Consider the following 20,779-nt stretch of genomic DNA (forward strand, 5'->3'; position numbering starts at 1 on the left):
CTCACCTCCTTTGAGAAGACAAAAATCTAGTGAAGTAGATTAAAGCTCTGGGCATCTCCCAAGCAGGACTGCCATTTGAGTTAGATGTGTCTGTGCCTCTGGAAGATATGGGTCAGGCGCTGTGGCAGAGACAACAGAAGGAGAGAGTGCCCCTAGGATTTCCGTCCCAGCTGTGCGAGGAGCAGAAACCCCATACACCAGTAGTTTCTAGCAGTGGATAGAGCACTCCTCCAGGTAGAGCCTCTCAGGCAGCGGCCAGAATAACGGCCAGTGGGCCGAACTCAGAGTGGTTTGGCTGGTGATCTTTCATGAGTCCTAGCTGTTAACCCTTTGCACCAACTCTTGGGCTGTTCTAAAGGAATTAACCCTGTGGTTTGGACAATGGGAAGCTGAGAAGTGGACTATTATCAATGGGCCTTTATGTGGTCAGGATGTGTGGGTGGGGAGGACATTTGGGTTCACCTGCAAGAGCCTGAGGCAGTCCTCAACGTCTTCCAGCTTATAAGGTACTGACGCCCCCTGACAGTTAAGAGGCTGATGCCCTAACTCAGGTACGAGTCCTTCAGTAGATAGATACGGCTGACTGAATGCATAGGGAGAGCAGCCGCCCGTTGTGGCCAGGTGGGATGGTGTATTGCTGGGGATGCCGGATTGCCCTTGAAATACAGTGATGTGGTTAATGTAGGAACAGCATGTTCTCTGTGTTCCAGACAATACCCAAGGCAACTGCCAAAGGAATCTGGGGCCATCCGCTGCAGTTCCCAGCTCGTGAGAGATTGGCAAATTGATTATATCGGCCCCCTCTGTCAGAGTGAGGGTTCTAAATATGCCTTGGTTTGTGTGAACACAAGCTTTGCCCTGTTGCCATGCAAACTGGCCTGCCACCATGAGGGAATTAGAGAAGCTGAGTACCATGTGCAGATACCCTCAATCAACTAGACAGTGATCAGGGGTCACTTGCCAAAGGTCATGATGTTGAAGACTGGGCAAAAGAACATGACATTGAATGGAGGTTCCATTGCCCCTATAACCTGCAAGTAGTAGGGTTGGTAGAAAGGAGAAATGGAATCTCAAACAGCAGATTTAATTACTAATAGATAAAACCACCTTGGCCAGGTGGATTCAAGTACTGTCCCATACAATACATTTGTATGATCAACCAGTAAGGCCTCTTGTCCCATATGCCAGACTGGGGACCCCTGCTGAGGCACCCAACAGGGTGTATTATAAGGGTATGGATGGCATGGTAAATAGCCATTGTCCCAACTTTCACCATGGATCAACGTGCTATGCTCCTGAGAACACCAAGCCCCATCACGCCTGGAAAGGTGTCATCTACTGGAATTTGCAATGAGAGGTCCCACCTGGATTGGTGACTTAGTTCACATCCCTGGATGACGACCTATTCAGTCTCCACTGGGATCCTGTTGTTGAAACCCACTATGCCTGGAATGGAACATGTGTGTTGAAAGAGGGGAAGAGGTGGGCATCCTGGTCTGGCCTGTCCCACCCCCGGTCCATCCCCTCATGCCTAACAGCGCTGCCTCCCTAGAAGTATGTACGGGGTGTACAACCAGGTCAAGTTCCCAAAGCTGACAGCCTCCCTCTCCTCAAGGCTGGGTGCGTATATTCTGTTTTCCACTGATATAATCATTTGGCCGCCTTCTTTGTTCCCTCCATTGGCCTGGAGGACATTACAGAAATGACAGCCCACAATGCCTGTCCTTACTGAACACTGAATGTCTCTAATGAGAAAAGCTGTCCTCCAAAATAGAATGGCCTTGGACATTGTTACTGCCTTGCCCGGAGGCACCTGTGCCATTAGCCAAACAGAATGCTGTGTGTTCATACCTGATGAGTCTCTAACGTATCATTTTTATTAAATCACACGAGGGCACAAGTAAATGACCTAAGTGATCTGACCCCCAGCCTAGGGGACTTAATAAATCAGTGGCTCAGAACGTGGGGCTCTTGGTGGAAAAGTTAGCACTGATTTGGGGAATCATTATCTTAATGTGTGTTTTCTCTTTTGGTTGTGGCATCCGCCTCCAGTGCAGCCAGGTAGCCGCCCAAGGGGCTACCTCCATGCGAGGGAAATTCCTTGCTGACTACTCAGGGCATGTTGTGGAAGGGGGGGCATGTGAGATTGTAAGAGCTGGTTGTGAAGGCTGGAGTGTTAGGGAAGGTCGTCAGGAGGATACGATTGCCAGCTGACCTGTGAGCTCCACCTACGCAATCACAGGCTCCTGACCTCCCCTGTCGTTGGAATGTAGCTTCTGCTCGCCTTCCCCACTCCAAAGAACTGTCCCCAGGACACAGCTGTGAGGTAGTAGTGTGGTGTTGAGACCATTAGATGGTTTGTGTGACTAAACCCAGTTAAGGCCTCTGCATAAACTCTTATGATCTGGTGGGCAGGCACAGAGGTCTACTCTTCCTGTGGCTGCCTAAGATAAGCCTCCTGTAAATTCCCTTGCTCATTAAACTTGCCACCTACCAGTCTGGAGTGATCTGCCTCTTTCTTCAGGCTCTCTTTGCCCTGTATGCATGTACAGGGACCAGTTTGCAAAGCAACAGTTCTCTTTTGCAATAATACTGGAATACAGATTGTATAATAAGGTTAATTGAGCAAACTGGATAGATGGCTAATTGCTAGGAGCTACACTCTGTAATCCTGTGATCCCCATTATTTAGGAATTTATCCTAAGTAATCCAGAAAGAAAAAAATAAATTAATTATTTATCATACTATTAATAATAAGCAAAACAGTGGAGAATCTAAACAGAAATAGAATGGTTAAGAAGATTCCTCAGTGGCATATCACAGAGTATTAAATGATAATAATGCAGATTGTGAGCCAACATGAAGGTATTTTAATTGGCTTTTTTTTTAGAGAGAGAGAGAGAGAGAATGTATGCAAGTGAGTTAGCATGTGGGGGGAGGGGCAGAGGGAGAAGGAGAGAGAGAATCTTAAGCAGGCTCCGCACTTAGCTTGGAGCCCCATACAGGGCTTGATTTTACAATGCTGAGATCACGACCTAAGCCAAAATCAAGAGTTGGATGCTTAAATGACTGAGTCACCCAGGTGCCCCTTAATTGACATTTGAAAAATAGGTCCCAAGCTGTATACCGTGTCAGAGGCCAGGGGTACAAACAAGAGTAATGCCTTACTTCACTGGAGCCTACACTCCAGGAGCTCTTACCAGAAGCAACCCATTGTAGTGGTACAGGTGTAGGGAAGACATAGGAGGGAGGAAATAAATTTTCTGATCCTAAAAGAGTCAGGAAATTATGACTGAATTCCTCTAAGTGAGAATCTGGCTCAGGTAAAGGATCAACAGTGCCACTGGGCCTTGGTTGGACTGGGGTAGCTGGTTTCCCACCATCCCTGCAGGGGGGCCACCCCAACGGCTTGGGTTCTGGGACTGGCCCATGGAGACTGCCCCTCTGCAGGGGGGAACAGGGCGGGGCCAGAAAGGGGGCCGGCCCCCTCACCCATCACACACGTTGGTGGGGAACCTGGTGCTAAACCATTCTTAGACAAGCTGCTTCTGAGTCTGGGTTTGTATCCAGCAGAGCACCTCCCTTGCTGGCATCTATAAAGAGTTAGCACTTGACACAAGGGTTTGTAAAAAGAAAGAAGAATAACAACTGCAAAAATAAATAAATAAAAGAGTCAAGGAAAGCTAAAGGAAAGAGGAAATAGTTGAGATAGGCTGTAAGATTTATCAGATAAATAAATGGGTAATATAGTTAATACGTACAAAATGTTTATTATATGCCCATACTTAGCTAAGTACTTTTCATTATCCCATTAGTTCCTCTCAACACTGTGATGGGTGCATGCACCATTGTAAAAACGAGTAAACAGAGCTTAAGGTGGCTAGGTAACATGCTGAAGGTTGGTGGCAGAATCAGCACATGAACCCATGTCGCCTGTCTTCTAAAATCCATATTCAAAATCACTGTACTTCACAGTGGCCTCCAATTGTGAGAAAAGTCTATCTATGGAGGTATTAATATTTTAAGACCGAAGAGAAAATAGTTTTATTGGAGAAAGAGGATTTTCTCTTGATTTTTTAACATTCGAGAATCCTTGCCAACAGCTAAAACATCTGTTGCTTATTATTTTGAGAGACCTATCTCTGAAGGAGCTAGGTGCAGATACGCATAGATCCTCTCATCTGTCAGATATTTCCTTGTCCTCAGCTAGGCAGTAAGATATGACAACAAGGTAGACGGCATAGGAAGCAGTAGGAAAAATGGGATATGACTTGGAAAGTGGGTCACTTAGAGTGGCAACTTTTGATTCTCTTAGGTCAACAATGTAGACTTCTTTGAATCTATGTTGTGGGAATTCCTACTCCATGTTTTATTATTCTGTGAAAGTTTGAGGATTGTGCAATTTCAACCACTTTTATGGGGCTTTATCTTTGTCAGGATAAAATTATACTGAGTGCCTTGTTCTAAAATTAAAAGCAGTACAAGTGCCCTCAGTCTCTGTTATGCTGCAGGCATTTGGTAATGCTGGTATAGTACTCATGGTATGTCTGGGGTAATGAAACCTTGCCTGCCAACTCTCATCTGAGTCTTTTTATTTTTATTTTTATTATTTGGTGGGGGAAAGGAGGGAGGGAGGGAGGAGGGGCAGAGGAAGAGGGAGAGAATCTTGAGCAGCTCCATGCTCTGTGCGGAGCCTGAGATGGGCCTCGATCTCACGAGATCATGATCCGAGCCAAAACCAAGAGTCGGACACCTAACCAACTGAGCCACCCAGGCACCCCATCACCTGAGTCTTTTTAAAGAGCATCTGAATTTGGCATTCTCCAACACAGGAAGTCACTTATGACCCAGGAGATGATGGAACATGACATCATTATATATAGCCCAAGGAACAGAACTCATGCAATAGGAGGATTTTGTTGTTAAGTCCATTCGCTTTTCTGTTCATAGGTTTTGTTGAAAGCTGTAAGTTGGCATTTTAGAGATGAAGAAAAATTAGTGTACTATACACGTAGAAATTGACATATTCTTATTCCCATCTGGAACAGTCTTGCACATAGGTGCTCAGTAAGCCATTTCTTGAAAGAATGCATAAAAGAAGATGTGAAGATTTTTGTTTCTTCTTTTTTTTTTTAAGATTTTTTATTTATTTATTTGAGAGAGAGAATGAGATAGAGAGAGAGAGCATGAGAGGGGGGAGGGTCAGAGGGAATAGCAGACTCCCTGCTGAGCAGGGAGCCCGATGTGGGACTCGATCCCGGGACTCCAGGATCACGACCTGAGCCGAAGGCAGTCGCTTAAACAACTGAGCCACCCAGGCACCCAATTTTTGTTTCTTCTTAATGCTACTAGGCCATTCTTGTGTGAGAATATTAAGAGATGGCATGCCAAGTTTTCCTTTTCTGATGCTGCAATGTCAAAAGATTTTATAAAACTCTCTTAACTCTTGAACTTGGTTCTCCTAGACAGGCAAAAGAACTAGGATAGCTAAACCAGTTATGAAAAGGAAGAATAAAGTTAGAGATATCACACGACCCTATTTTAAGACTTAATGTATAGCTACAGTAATCAAGTTAGTGGTATCAGTGGAGGGATAGACAAATAGGTCAATGGCATAGAGCCCAGAAATCAAACCACACAAGTATGGCCAACTGATTTTTACATAGGTACAAAAGCAATTTAAGGAAGAGATGATAGTCTTCTACATATGATGCTGGAATAATTGGACATTTATAGGCAAAAAAAAAAGTCTTCATCTAAATCTTACACTTTATACAAAAATTAACTCAAGGTGAAAGATGGATTTAAATGTAAAAACTGTAAAATTTTTAGAAGAAAGCATAGGAGAAAAATATTCATGACCTAGGGTTAAATGAAGAGTTTGTAGACATGACATTAAAAGGCACAATCCGTAAAACAAAAAAATCAACAAATTAAGCTTGATCAAAATTTAAAACTTGTGCTCTGTAAATGGCCCTATTAAGAGAGAAAATATATTTGAATCATCTGACAAAAGACTTGAGTCCATAGTAGATAAAAAATTCTCTAAACTCAACACTAAGAAAACAATCCACTTAGACAATGGGCAAAAAATGAACAGATACTTCACCAAAAAAGAAATATAGGTGGCAGATAAGCACAGGAAAAGATGTTCCACATCATTGACCATTAGGGTAGTACAAATCAAAATGACAAGACCTAACCATGTGATGTCAGTCTTTGCTTTAAGGTTTGCCTTAAGGCCCAGCATATAGTCCATTTTGGTAGATATCCAATGTGTATTTGAAGTGGTATTATTTTGATTTATGTCTTTTTCTGAAGCTTTGGATATCTAAATAAGGCTGGTCCTTACAACATTCTGTACCTACTCTGTACATAGTCCCAGTTTCTACTTCCTTATAGTAGGTATGTTTGTATTTTTAGTGTATCTTTCTCCTTTCTTAGCCCACTAGTTTTCTTCTCCTTGTGGTTATAGGCAGCTTATAGGTTCAAAAACCAAACAAAAACAAAAAGCCTACCTTTGTTGTGTACTTGACTCTCAGCAGCCTTTAGTTCATTGTTAGGTACCACAGTCCCTAACCAGGAAATAAGTGTTCACCTTATACCTAAGGACTTTATGTAAGAGTTAATTCTTGGTATTGACTCACTTGTCATGTTGTGTTCTTATTCTCTTGAAACTGCTCTACCTTGCCTTTGTCAAAAGGACAAAAATGTGTTTCCCAGTTGCCAAGGCTGTGTACTTTCCTGATATTAAGCAGTACCTTATCTTATCTGAAGATGCATAACTGTGTTGTGAACTAAGGCTATTGTATTTGAGGAGAGAGCTGCCTAGACAACCAGGTACCTCCATATACGAATTCATTTCTGCTAATATTTGAGTGGCCACTGTTCTCTCGGAAATGAGGTGGTGCATAAAAACCGAGACTCTGCCTTGTGTAAGACACAGTATGGTAGGTGCTGCACCACTTAACTTTTTCTTGATTTGGGGATCTATTCTTTCTTGCTCTTTCACAGTCATTGCTGGAAATCTTTGTGATAATGTGAGAAAAGGATGATGTACTTATTATCCTTGTCTGAGGAAAACAATGCCTCTGTTTCCACAACAGGAGGGGGTAAACTTTGAGTTACTTTTAGGGTAAACAAGGGTAGAGGTGTTCAGATTCTTGGCTCACCCTCTTCTGCCTCAGTTAGACTTTGAGTGATACGCCTTTTTGTTAATGTGATTAATTGGAATTTATAAGCTTAGTGGTAAATATGGTTAACTCTGTATTTCAACTCACGAGACCTTGTGCTTCATGCTGCATACATCTGGGTATTGGAGCTCTTTAGCTGTGCAGCCAGGGTGAGAACCCCTGTTGTGCTGTCCCTGTTGCTGATAAAGGAGAGAGAGGGGAGACTTGTGTACATACTGGCTTTTCTGTGTGACAGAGCTGTTTAATTGGGGGTGATTGTGAAGTTTTTGTCATAGCAAATGGGCAAGAGAATTTGCAGTTAGTAGTGCAATGATTGACTCTCAGTCCACATTGGGAAATGAAAGAGAGAACATTTTGGTGATAGAAACGTAAGTTTTCGAATGTACAACACAAAGAGTGAACTGTGTATTTTATGTAATGTGAACTGTGGATTTTAGTCAATAGTAACATATCAATATTGGTTCATCAGTTGTAACAAATGTCCCACCCTAATGCAAGATGTCGCTAATGGGGGAAACAGATGGGGAAGAGACAGGGAGATGAGGAGGTATATGGGAACTCTCTGTGCTTTTTGTTCAGTTTTTCTGAACCTAAAAGTGCTCAAGAGTTTAGAAGTTTTAAGTAACTGGTTGAATGTTCCTTAAGCAAGCTCTTAGCATAGAAGTTTGTGTTTAACCCTGACCCTTGGGATTTCTCAGGTAAGACCAATCTGGTTTGCAGTTTGAGCTGTTATGTCAGGTAGATTTGCCCCTCTGTTTTTCTGATGTTCATTAACTGTGCTTTTGCCTCTTCTCTGTCTCTATTGAAACAGTTGGAATGCCAAGATGCCTTGGAAACAGCAGCCCGAGCTGAGGGCCTTTCCCTGGATGCCTCCATGCATTCTCAGCTCAGAATCCTGGATGAGGAACATCCCAAGGGAAAGTACCATCATAGCTTAAGTGCTCTGAAGCCCATCCGGACCACTTCCAAGTAAGAGGCTCTACCAGCTAATGGCTTGTCTGTGAAGCACCAGAAGCGTTTTTGAAAATTCGGGCTAAATTCGGGCTAAGATTAGACCATTTGGGAAGACCCGTTGTTAGTCAGGAGCTCTGTTTACGAAACAGTGTCTCATAAATGCTGGCTAGCCTCTCTGTGTGCATTGACAATTTTGTGTTTTGGGCTTTCTCTCCTTAGACACCAGCACCCAGTGGACAATGCTGGGCTCTTCTCCTGCATGACTTTTTCTTGGCTTTCTCCTCTGGCCCGCATGGCCCACAGGAAGGGGGAGCTCTCAATGGAGGACGTGTGGTCTTTGTCCAAGTACGAGTCTTCCGATGTGAACTGCAGAAGGTAGGCTTCTCTGGTCCGCCCTTGTCTCCCATATAGTGGGTGCATAGGGCCTGAGCTAGGAGGGGGGGTCTGGCAGTGTGATGCCCTCAGCTCTGTGTTCTTTTAGGATCTGAGCTGTCCTGCGGAGGGAGGGTAGCCTGGGGATGACTTTCTCTTTGCTCTTCTGCTTTATCTCCTATTTCACCTTTAATCCTGTTTTAACCACGGGCTTTCTCTCTCTCTCTCAGCCCCGCTTCTCTTCCTGAGTCTACAGGGAAATTATGTTGCTGCCTTGTGACAGAATACATTTTTGTGGTAGCTGATTATCATGACTAAAATCTAGTTTGCAACTTTACATTTGACCACAGGATCCTTCAGAAAGGGTTGGGGGCCCTTGAGAAAGGAAGTTCTTAGCCAGAAACGAATTCTATTCAGGGATAATTTTTCTGGGTGGGAAGGAAGGACTTCGGTTCTCATCATTTTCCATATCCCGAGAGGCTCCCTCCCTATACAGGGTAAATATGTAGTTGCCCAGAAAGGGTGTGTTTTTCCCTGAAGGTGAGGTCCATGTACATAGTTTAAAGAAGAGGCTCGTGTGAGTGGTGTCAAAGCCTGGAGACAGAAAGTAATGGCAGGAGGGAATCTAGGGTCTCTGTTCACCTGGGCAGACGTGTAACGGAGGACATGTGCCCTTGTTAAGACTAGAGAGACTGTGGCAAGAAGAGCTGAACGAAGTTGGGCCAGACGCTGCTTCCCTCCGAAGGGTTGTGTGGATCTTCTGCCGCACCAGGCTCATCCTCTCCATCGTGTGCCTGATGATCACGCAGCTGGCTGGCTTCAGTGGACCAGTAAGTTCTAACCATCCTTTCTGACAGTCTCCAGGGGCCCGGCCACGGCCAGCTCTAACACTCTTGTTCTGTTGCAGGGGTTGTGCTCACCGGTGGGCTAGTTAGCAGCCTTAGTGATGCCTCTAGGTCTGTTGAAAGGGAACGGTTGATTTTGGAGTGAATGGTGGCTGGTCCACAGCCGGAAGGGTGAGGGGCCGTGTTGCCAGAGAAGAGCCGGAAGCGGCTCGCTTTCCTGGGGCGGGTGAAGACACGAACGATTCCGGCTCTGCGCAGGATGGTGCTTCTTTGTTGCGTGTTGCCATGAAATGACAGTCTTGGTTTGGGGCGAGGTGTCTGGCGGTGCTGAGAGTGGGCGAGAGCAGTGTGGCGTGGCGTAGGCGGCTGGGCTCGTGCTGGTGACGCACCGCACGCCTGGGGGCAGAGCTGTCACGTGTTTGGCGGTGCCACGGCCAGTGAGCCCGAAGAAACCCGAGGAGCGTTGAGGCTTTTTTTTAGAGTCCAACCTGGAGTCTATTTTAAGTGTTGGTTTATAGTGTAAATCGTGTGGCAGGTGTCGGGGTGGCAGCCGTGGTTTCTCCTAGCGCGTGCTGAAGCAGAGTAGGTGAGAGAGTGACGTTCACACTGTTTCCTGGACACCTGTTTCTTACACCTGCTGTGCTGCCTGACACTTGAGACTTTGATTAAATCTATTCTCTGCATATTTGCCTTGAGGCATCGGAGCAGTAGTTCTCCTTATACTGTGCGTTTTCCGTGTGTGGGTAAGCTGGAGGTTCATGGTTCTGGTAAGTATGTGCCTAAGATGCATGGTGATTAGGTAAAACTAATTTGCAGTTTTTCTGTTTTATTTTTGTTGTTGTTGTCGTTTGTTTGTTTGTTTTTTGTTTTTTTTTTTAAATGTTTGATGCCTTTTTAAAAGTTCTGATCTCTTTTCTGAAGCAGAGAACACTATTCTGGTATTAGGTTTCTATATTAATTGAGCAACTAACACACTTTTGTATAAGTTTTAAGTAAGAGAGACCATGTAAGTGAATATTATGTTACTGACCAAAATGGCAAACATTTTCTTAGGACCAGCTTCCCCCAAGAAGAGCTTCTGTCATTGTTTCACTACAGGGCTGGTGGCTGCTCTGGATCTTCTGTAGAATTCTTTGAGCTGGGTAGCACAGTATATAGGCTTTCTTGATTCCATTTGGCCAGTGCAAGAAGTTGATTGGCTCCCCCCATCCAAAAAAAGAAAAAGAAAAAGAAAAACCAACAAAAAACAAAACAAACAAAAAAAAGGCGGAGGGGAAGAAATACCATAGATTGTTGAGATTTTAATTTTTTATTTGGGAAAAAAGCTACCTATGCATGTTCAGTTTGGGGGCCTACAGTCACTCCCTTGAGCATCTGCATATTCTTTTATCTCTCTCTTAAGGTACCGCATACTGGAATGCTAACTCTAGTAAAGTCTTCTAGGTACCAGGGAACAACCGAGAACCTTCCTTTAACAGGAAAACAGCATGCACACTTTTCCTTCTCTCTACCCTCTTGCATAAGAGCAACTTAAGGCCTGTGTTATTTCGTAAGATCCCATCCTAGAACAATTGAGAAAGCCATGGTCCCATCCATAGTCTCTCTAAATGATAAAAAGATTTAAAACTACAAGCAAAGCAAACTTCTTTTTTTGGAGTACCAATTCAAATAAATTTCTTTTTACATTGGAAATTGAAGAATCAGCCTGGTTTTGAGATTAGTGCTAGCAATGAGCATACCTTCTGTTCTGTGGATTTAAATCCTTTCAAGGAACACCCATTTTAGATTTTTGCACATTTTCTAATATGGCACAACTTTCAAACTGGCTTAGTCTGTTCTTACAGAAATCTGTGTAAGAACCGACTCCCCAGATAGGGGGATATTTCTTTTCTCCCCTCAGGCATCGCTGAACCTTGGTAGCCATATGCAGAATATACGAATAAACGACCAAGTTCGTGTGTATGTATGTTTTTTTAACTGGCCGGATGATCCAAGGTTTCAGTGATGCCAGTGGACCAGCTCTCTGTGCAGAGTGTCCAGAGGTCACAATAGTGTTAATGGAGTACCAGAAAGCTTAAGGGTATGGTCCTGACCTAAGATGAGTGGCCAGATTTGCTAAAGTTAGAGATGATATGTGGCCTTCTTGGATATGAACAGTTTAAAAAGACCAGGCCTGACCTATGATTTTTGTGTAAAGAATTAGCATCCACCCTGTAGATCTGCAAGAGAAGGCTACCTCCTGCAGTGCTGTATCTTGGTGAATGCTAACTCTGCTCAAGGGCCTTTTGGGGGAAAGGGCAGTGAATAGCCTCTAGAGAGGTAAGTTTCCCACCCTCCCAACCTCTCCCCAGCTGCAGCTTGCTTGATGCTGTCAGGATCTGGATTTGGGGGGAGTCTCTCTGTAGTGGAACCAGTGACAGAAGCTGTTCTTTAGAATTTTCAGGATGGCTGTATTCTGCGGTCAGAATGAGAGAGTCAAGCTGGGCAGAATCTCTCGCCAAGAGTTCAGGTAAGGTAATGTTTATTCACTGGGAATGCTTTCCACAGCCAGACAGCTATGCTGACAATCTCTCGAGTTTTTCTCCCAGTTTGTTTACGTTTAAATGATAAGTTTGTAACTTTTTTAAAACTAAATTTTGGTTGGATTTTTTTCATGAAAACCTTTTTTTCTTTATCCCATACATACAAAATGGTTTGAAATGTAATTGTTTTTTTAAAGAACCATATGTGTTGGAAATTCTTTAATCTGCTGTTTCCTCTTTTCCCCCCCCTCCGAAAATTTTACATAATGTAAGCTTCATTATGTCTTTTACCTTCCCCCGGCTCCCCACCTCCGGGAGGTACTAATGCTCTTACCCGGTGCTGAAAAATGGCACTGTAAAGGTATGGGAAGGAAGGAACCCCAAACTACAACCTGCTGTCCTTTCACGCCTTCCTCTGGAGACTGTTCCATCAGTGCTGAGGTGTGTGAGAAAAATGCTTTACGGCACCGCCATCTTACTGAGTTGCTTCACGTGAGGAAAAATGGGGTTTTGACCCTGCCACTCAGTGACTCAGTTCCACATTTTGGATTGCATACTGGAAAAGAAGCCAATCTTCTTGCTAGTAAACCAACAACCCAGCTGTATGCAGTGGTGACCCAAACAATGGATATAAACCTAAAAATCCGAGGGAGGGGAGACGTGGAATACAATAGTTCTCGGGATCTGAAATCTCCTATTTATTTGATCAGGTTACTTACTGACGCTTGACAGAAATCTGATTGGTGGGGGTCTCTTAGGATCTGGCGGACATCTGGTATTAATTTCCTTCCAGGAAAAATGAGAAATGCCAGTTAACCCAGAGAGCATCTGGGTTCTGGAATTCAGCATTAGCCGCCTCAGGACAATTGTGTCTGGCCTCCATTTTTGTCTGTCGTTCAGAGCTGGCTTCCACCTACAAGTACCCTGTGCTATAAGGATCCGGGGTAGTTGGGTGGATGGGGTTTCTCGTTCTTTTTTTTTTTTTTTCCCCCTTCCTTCAGGGTGGGGGATCGGTTTGGCTTTCTTTTGCTGTGGTTTGTTTTCTCTCATTTTCGGCAAGATCAATTTTAGCTGCAAGGACTTGAAAAAAAGACTCTGAAGGATGCCGCCCCGTTTTTCCTTGAGGCCTAGATTTTTGTATTCTGTCCTGAACAGAAGTCATCCGTCACAGCCTGCTGAACCAGTAGCACCCAGGGATTTTTTTTTTTTTTTTTTAAGCAGAGTTCCCTCTTTGGGGGGAGTTTTTAGTTTTGTTTTGTTTTGTTTTGTTTTTAATTCTCTTTCCTTAGCAGCAAGGTCTTATTCTCGGAGAATCTACCCCATTGCAGACTCACTGCAACTTCAGGAGCCTTAATCGGTTAAGTGCCGTCAGCTCGATGTACTACTCCGGACTCTGGCAGCAGCTATGGGTTCTATTCTGTATTTGCACTGTGTGTAGCGCAAACAACAGTCGGAGGCCAGATGACGTGTTAGATGGCCAGCCTTGTAAAAACTCGACTCTGTATGTTCCCATGTATGTTACCGCAATGCTCCTTCTGTTGTACAGTCTGTGAGATACTCTTTGAAGATGGTACTTTTATTTTATATTTTGTTTCATTTTCAATAAAAGTACATTACCTCCCACTTGCTGGTATTGAATCCTGTCGCTGAATGTGCCTTGTGTGAGTGTGTGCTCCGGCGTTGCAGGACCCCAGAGCTGGAGGTGGCACTCGGTGGTTCTTGGGGGCTGGCTGCCTTCCCTCCCCGCGGGTGGTGGTAGACATATGCTACCTGAGGTAACACGTTTTCGTTTTTGGGAGGGAGTGGGGGGTGGGGAGGGCCCACGGGAGGGTTTCTGGATTTTGGAATAGTCTGCTTTGTTTGCTCTCTTCTGTACTATTAAACTGCCGATGTTTATTTTCAGGAATGTTTTGCAAATGCACTTCTCACTCTTCCCCAGTCCAACTGTAGGTACACTGTTCCTTTTTATCAAATAAGCACGTTTGAAACGATCCAAAAAAAAAAAAAAAAAGGGTCTTAATTTCATTTAAAGACATGTATCAATGTGTGGAGAGACTGGAGTGAGGTCAAATATATACTTTTTAATGACCGTGTGTTTAGAATTAATTTCAGCTTATGGACAGGTTTATGTTACATTAGAAAGAGGAACGGTTTTGGTGGTGTCCTTAAGGAAGAAAACAATCCAGATGAGGCCGACCTCCTGCAAAACGCCTTGAGTAAATATCCGCGGGCGAGTCGTCAGTCGTATTTGGTCCTTCAAGGTCTTCCTCTGCTTCTGTATGTAGCGCTGTCACAGTGGAGCTGCTTCCTCTTTCTAACTTAACATAAAACTGCGGCATGGTGTGTGGGTGCCGTGGAGATGTTGACAGTGGTGTGTGTTTCTCCCTGTAGGCCTTCGTGGTGAAACACCTCTTGGAATACACCCAGGTCACAGATTCTAACCTCAAGTACAGCTTGCTGTTAGTCCTGGGCCTCCTCCTGACGGAAGTCGTGCGCTCGTGGTCACTCGCGCTGACTTGGGCATTGAATTACCGAACTGGTGTCCGCCTGCGGGGGGCCATCCTAACCATGGCATTTAAGAAGATCCTTAAGCTAAAGAACATTAAAGAGAAGTCTGTGGGTGAGGTGAGTGAGGGGTGTTTGCTTCAGGGCAGAGAGAAAGCTCCCGGCTTGAGCTCTTTCTTTCAGCTGGATCTCTGCTTTGCCCTTCATCTTCCTCCTGAGACAAGTGACCGGGGTCCTTGCGGGGTCCTCTCACTGCTCTTTGTGTCTCGTAGCTCATCAACCTGTGCTCCAACGACGGGCAGAGGATGTTCGAAGCAGCCGCTGTGGGCAGCTTGCTGGCTGGAGGACCCATTGTTGCCATCTTAGGCATGATTTATAACGTAATAATTCTAGGACCAACAGGCTTCCTAGGATCAGCTGTTTTTATCCTCTTTTATCCAGCAATGGTGAGTAAGCCTCCTTGCTGTATCGTAGCAGCTTCTCCTTAAATGAGCTTCTCCTTAAACTTCTCCACTAGGTTTTATATAGTAGGCGTCGCTGAGGTGTCACATCTCTGATTGGAAATTTCCTCAGAGCAGGTACCTGGTTTGGAAAAGTCTGGAAAGAGCTAGGCAGTGTTCAGTCCCTAGGCAGAATTTTGTCTTGAGAGGAAGTAAGATGTCCTGTGAATAAAGGCCATGACTCTTAAGGAGATTTAAAAAAGAGAGTCTGAGTGAAGGAGGAGGCCAGCAGCTGAACTCTGCCCTTAAGAACACGGTAGTGTCTGAGTCCCTTCGTCTCAATTTGCTGCTAACTGATAGGACTCTTCTGCTTCCCTTTGGTAGCACTCAATAACCATAATTACTCTGAGAACAAATACTTTACTTGTCTTAACTTCCTTACAAAAGGATACGAATTAAATAATATTTTATTATAATTTAAAAGACCACTTTTATTAAAAGGCAGTGCAACTACACGATGCTCATTTTATTTATAATAATCTTAAACAGATTTATTTCCCAGAAAGACTAGACAGTTCTTAAATTTGAATAAGCCCTGACTTGGCATGACATCGCTTTTCCTTTCAGATGTTTGTATCACGGATCACTGCATATTTCAGGAGAAAATGTGTGACTACCACAGATGAACGTGTCCAGAAGATGAATGAAGTCCTCACTTACATTAAATTTATTAAAATGTATGCCTGGGTCAAAGCATTTTCTCAAATTGTTCAAAGTGAGTTTACAGATTTCATATGTGCATGTGGTATAAGGTCCTTGCTTCCTGAGCACATTAGCTGCTAGGAACCCTAATGTCATAGGATCATAATAGCTTCTTATAATATCTTATGATCTTTATATTGAAAGGGATTTTAGAGACTTGAACTCATAATCTCATCTCACATAGGAGGAAATTAAGGCCAGAAAATTGTGATTTTTTTTTTCCCCCAAGATAACTAAGCTAGTTATAAGCAGTTCATTCAGTTGCAAACCCCCCTATCTATACTGTCATCCTACCTGTGATTTTGTGGCCTGGCTATGAAGACATCACAGAAAACATTATCAAGTTGTCTTCTGAGAGCTCCCCCCTTCCCTACCTGCCAAAGGTGCGTGTGCATCGCAGGTGTGAGATGTGTGAGGTGTAAGATCCTGGGGGAGGGGGAGAAGGGCCGCGCTGGGGGTCAGGACAGCTGGACTCTGGGCCTACCTCAGCTACTCGGTCATCAGGGTTTTTGGTTTGTTGTTTTATTCTTATCTTTTCAAACAATTGACTTATGTTGAGTCACAAGGCCCCATCCTGGTCCTATCCTGCTTCTCCTGATCAGTAAATTCAATGCACACATAAACATGTCTAATATGTGAATGCCACAACGCTTAGAGGAATAATTGGCATTAGACTGGACATTCAAAAAGGTCTCAACAGAAGTTGGAAAAATGGGCCTTAAAAAAGGTGGCATTTCAGAAGGGTACATTTAAAGAGACTTTAGGGTTGAAAAAAGAAGGCATGTTTCCATTTAAACTTACTTCACAAAAGATGTGGGCTGTTCATTGACCATCACCTCACAGTGAGCTAACTTGAATACGTTGCAGTTACAAAAGTTAATGCAGTTTTAGGTTGAATAGAAATCCAGTGTTCAGATCAAGGAAGCTGTTTTATTTTAACTGTTTGATTTATCAATTAAACCTTCAGGAACATTGTGTCCAGTTCATAAACTTTATTTATCAGTGGTCATCAGGAGGAGGTGGCCACTCAGAGGTGTCCAGCAGTGGGTTAGCCAACTTTCATTGCCCGTGGAATGGAACCGATGGATGCGAATTGGATATCCGCCAAGCATGTTGCAAGCAGGGTGACTGCTGACGGTCCTTTCTGCCTCTCTCATTCTGTGGTTTTATAATTTTCTTTCTGAGAGGCCACTCATCCTTCAGCCCCTGACTCTGGTATCTTTACCTGTGTATATTGGTTTGAAGAGTGTTCTTTCTCATTTTGGACTTAGGCAAGGTATATGGTAAATGTGAAAGCAATGGGTTAGATTTTTTAAAATATGACATATGAGCTAGCTCTGAAGATAGTTACCAATGTCTTGAGCAGTGGTAATACTCTAAGGTCAGTACAAAGCTTCTCAGAAGAATTGCTTTTATGTTTAAAAACTTTTAAAAACACACACACATACATATACACAAAACTGGCCACTTTATTGTCATACCTCCTACTCCATGGTCTTCAGTACTCTAGGGTTGCTCTGTTAATAAGGGTCTCTGTTTTGCAAATATTTAAGAAAAATCATTCTGCCTACAAAAATTGTATTTCACTCACCTTCTGTCAATCATCTCACTGCTTTTTGTGTGAAAGCCTCTGCCCAGCACTGACATACGGTAGGCACTAATAAATCTGCGTTCTTTTTAAATTCTCCATTACCGTGGTGTAGTCTTCCCTGTTGTTTGCTGGAAATAAACAACAACCAGGTAGGCAAACAAAACTGCCATTTGCAGATACAATTACTGTGTTCATCCCTTCTAGATGTAAGATGTTTGCAAGAAAAACCAGACTGAAGGCAGAAGATGTTCATTGCACTGATATGTAGGGACTGCTTTCTGTTAGATTCATTCTGTGACTTGATTCCATTTCAAACCTCAGGCTTATGTACCAGCATTAATAGTGATAACTCTTAGTCATGTTGACCTAGGTTTTGCATCATGGGTGTTAAGGAGTTGTTTTAAAACCTATGTGGCTGAAGACCTACCAAGTCTTCTTTGGTGACAGAGGACCAATATCCCACGGTTTCTTTTGACTTGCTTTAAAATTGGCTTGCTTTTCATCAGTTGGCTTGCTTTTTATTCTTAGAAATCCGAGAGGAGGAACGTCGGATCTTGGAAAAAGCTGGGTACTTTCAGAGCATCACTGTTGGAGTGGCTCCCATTGTGATGGTGATTGCCAGTGTGGTGACCTTCTCTGTTCACATGACCCTTGGCTTTGATCTCACCGCAGCACAGGTCAGTGAACCCTCAGGGCTTGGGGAGATTTTAGAAATACCACATATAGAGATGTTCTGGTGCTCTTGTTTCTGGATTTTGAGGTGCCCCCAGTAATCAGAAGGTATTTTTTCTTTCATGTGATTAAGCCGGGAAGAGTGGCGATTCAGCCCTAAGCACGAATAACGTGTGGATTGTTTTAAATCAACCCAACTTTGGATTTAATTCTGAAAATACAGATCATCCTTTGGTTCAGATTTACTGAGAATTTTAATTGCAGGTCTCATAAAAACTCTACCTTTAAAAAAAAGCATACATGGGGCACCTGGGTGGCTCAGTCGGTTAAGCATCTGACTCTTGATTTCGGCTCAGGTCATGATCTCAGGGTCGTGAGATCAAGCCCTATGTTGCGCTCCACGCCCAGGGGGACGTCTGCTTGGGATTCTGTCTCCCTCCTTTTCAGCCCCTCCCCCCCCCCACATGCACATGCTCGCTGTCTCCAATAAATAAATGAATCTTAAAAAAAAAAGCATACGTGGGCGCCTGGGTGGCTCAGTTGTTAAGCAACTGCCTTCGGCTCAGGTCATGGTCCCAGGGTCCTGGGATCGAGTCCCATATCGGGCTCTCTGCTCCACGGGAAGCCTGCTTCTCCCTCTCCCACTCCCCCTGCTTGTGTTCCCTCTCTCACTGTGTCTCTCTCTGTCAAATAAATAAATAAAATCTTAAAAAAAAAAAAAGCATACGTGACGCATACCAATTTGACAGTCAGGTTGCTGCCTTCCTTAAATCGATGTCTTGTTATTTTTGTTGCAGATTCTCATCAAGCTCAGTTTCTTTTCTTTTCCTATTTCCAGGCTTTCACAGTGGTGACTGTCTTCAATTCCATGACTTTTGCTTTGAAAGTAACACCATTCTCCGTAAAATCCCTCTCGGAAGCATCGGTTGCCGTTGACAGATTTAAGGTGAGAGGCTCCCTTCCCTTTCTCTATGTCAGGAGCCATCCTGGCAAAGCCACAGCTGCCTTTATTCCAATGGGCCACACAAGGCTGGCCGTTCTTGGCTTTTGTTCACCTCTAGCTTTTTGTCCAGCTGGTAAGAAAGGGGGCAGTAGAGGAGAGTGAATTAAGGGATGGGAATAGTTACCTTTTCAAGTGAATGTGAAATTTTACTTTTTGTTGACAGCCCATCTAGTTCTGGGCTCCCAGGATTTTGTTCTCCTTCAGAGCGAGGCCCTTCTTCCTTGGCCTGACTTGGGTGTATGTCCTAAAAAACTCCTGGGCCTCTTCCGGTGATTCAAACCGGAAGATCAGAACTGTTAGGTGACTGTCAGCTTCTCCTCACCTCGATCTACCGTTGCGTCGACCTCTACCAAAATGCTGTTGTCATTTTGATCGGTCGATATGCTACGCCCTTTTCCATACTTTCTTTTTCCTGCCCTGTAGTCACCACTCCTGATGCAGGGAATGCAGTGACATGGGAATAGTCGTACAATGAGATCATGTTGCAAAGTGCAGCTAAGGAAATATCAGGTTTTTTCTGGAGGCGGTTAGTTGATCATGCTTTGACTGTGTTCTTTATGCCTTCAGAGTAATACAAATAGCTGATACAAGAGGTCGATAGATTCGGGTGGGTGAGGGGAAGGAGCAGCGCCTGTGTGGGCTGGAATTCCTTGACAATGCCCCTGCAGGGAGTAGCTCCTACATGCCTGCCAAGCCTTCTTGTCTAGTGCAGAACAATGAAAAAACGATGCTGGTTGCTTGAAGGTTTGGGGGGAACAAATTGAGACTCATGGAGAATATGAAGAATGGAGAAGAGCTTTCTAAGATTTATTTATATTCTACTTGTTTATAGTTAACAAGGTGAATTTTGTTTGGGCAAGAATGCCAGTCCTCAGGAATGCATCCCCAGCTCTGTGCCCTCCCTCCCTCCAGCCTAGCTGCTAGAAGGCGAAGAGCCAGAGCCATAAAAAAGAAATAGTCTAATTGTAATCAGAGCTTTATTTTGCTGAGTCTGCAATACCTAGTCATGGAAGAAAGCATATGTTTTGACCATAAGATTGTCCTCCTGTCATTGTTAGTTAGAATGGATTTGATAGCATTTTGGATGAAAGAATAAGAGTTGATAGTATAGGTTTGTTCACCCTATGTTTCTCAAGGGCTTTCTTTTCTTCCATTTACCCGTGGGGATTTGCATTTGCAGGTGGCTTTTCACACCACAGCTCCCTCCTCTATCCAGGGAACTTCAGAGTTAATAATAGAAGCAAAATCACCCACAGCTGTATTATATGCCCCTTGAGACTTCAGTTCCATTCTGTCTTCTTCTTCTTGGCAGGCTCCTCCTGCCCCTCCTGCCCCTCCTGCCCCTCCTCCTTCCCCCCACCCTCCCCTTCCCCTACCTTCTCCACCTGCTAGGAGGATGATAACAGGTAGAGAGGGGTAAGAAGCCACCTTGTGACTTTTCTAAGATTGTTGTCAGTAGAGGGTTGCCAGTTTTAGCAAATAAAGAGACAGGACCCCCAGTTAGTTAATAACCACATGGGATATACCTATACTACCAAATTATTCATTGTTTATCTAGAATCAAAATCTAACTAGATGTCCTGTATTTTATCTGGCAACCTTCTGTGCCCTCTTCTGCTCAACAGACGTACTCTGAGTGCATGAGGGTTCTGTTTTGATAGTTGGTGTCCTATGGTAAAGTTGAGGTTTATGGTTTATGTACCTCTAAGATTCTGTTGTCCTGGCAGGTGCCAGTCCAAGTAGATATAAATTCAAGTGTTGTGAGTCCCTTGTGTGCCTCCGCATGTCTCAAGAGGAGGACAGGCTGCAGGGAGCCCATGGGAAGGAAATGGGGAAGGAGCTGTGCAAACTGGAGCACCGGCTTATTTTTTTAATAGTCCATGAGGCCTGAAAGATCCCTTTAATAACTCCTTAGAGGAG

The 20,779-nt window shown here is 43.9% G+C and overlaps 1 protein-coding gene across 5 annotated transcripts in view; it reads left to right on the top strand.

Annotated features, from left to right (window-relative positions):
• The window catches only part of ABCC5 (ATP binding cassette subfamily C member 5), a 171,412-nt gene that overhangs the window by 106,296 nt on the left and 44,337 nt on the right, over window positions 1-20,779 (top strand). For 2 of the 5 annotated variants that reach the window (XM_036122454.2, XM_036122455.2), the window contains 8 exons: window positions 8,005-8,162; window positions 8,367-8,522; window positions 9,202-9,349; window positions 14,278-14,511; window positions 14,664-14,837; window positions 15,459-15,606; window positions 17,713-17,861; window positions 18,695-18,802. In XM_036122454.2, coding sequence (XP_035978347.1) covers window positions 8,005-8,162; window positions 8,367-8,522; window positions 9,202-9,349; window positions 14,278-14,511; window positions 14,664-14,837; window positions 15,459-15,606; window positions 17,713-17,861; window positions 18,695-18,802 — 1,275 coding nt within the window. Of the gene's footprint in view, window positions 1-8,004; window positions 8,163-8,366; window positions 8,523-9,201; window positions 9,350-11,798; window positions 13,510-14,277; window positions 14,512-14,663; window positions 14,838-15,458; window positions 15,607-17,712; window positions 17,862-18,694; window positions 18,803-20,779 lie in introns of those variants that run through there. The other 3 variants (XM_078068317.1, XM_078068321.1, XM_036122456.2) reach the window with 3 other exon arrangements.

Source organism: Halichoerus grypus, chromosome 1 (genome assembly GCF_964656455.1).
Source record: "Halichoerus grypus chromosome 1, mHalGry1.hap1.1, whole genome shotgun sequence".
In the NCBI taxonomy this organism is placed as follows: Eukaryota; Metazoa; Chordata; class Mammalia; order Carnivora; family Phocidae; genus Halichoerus; species Halichoerus grypus.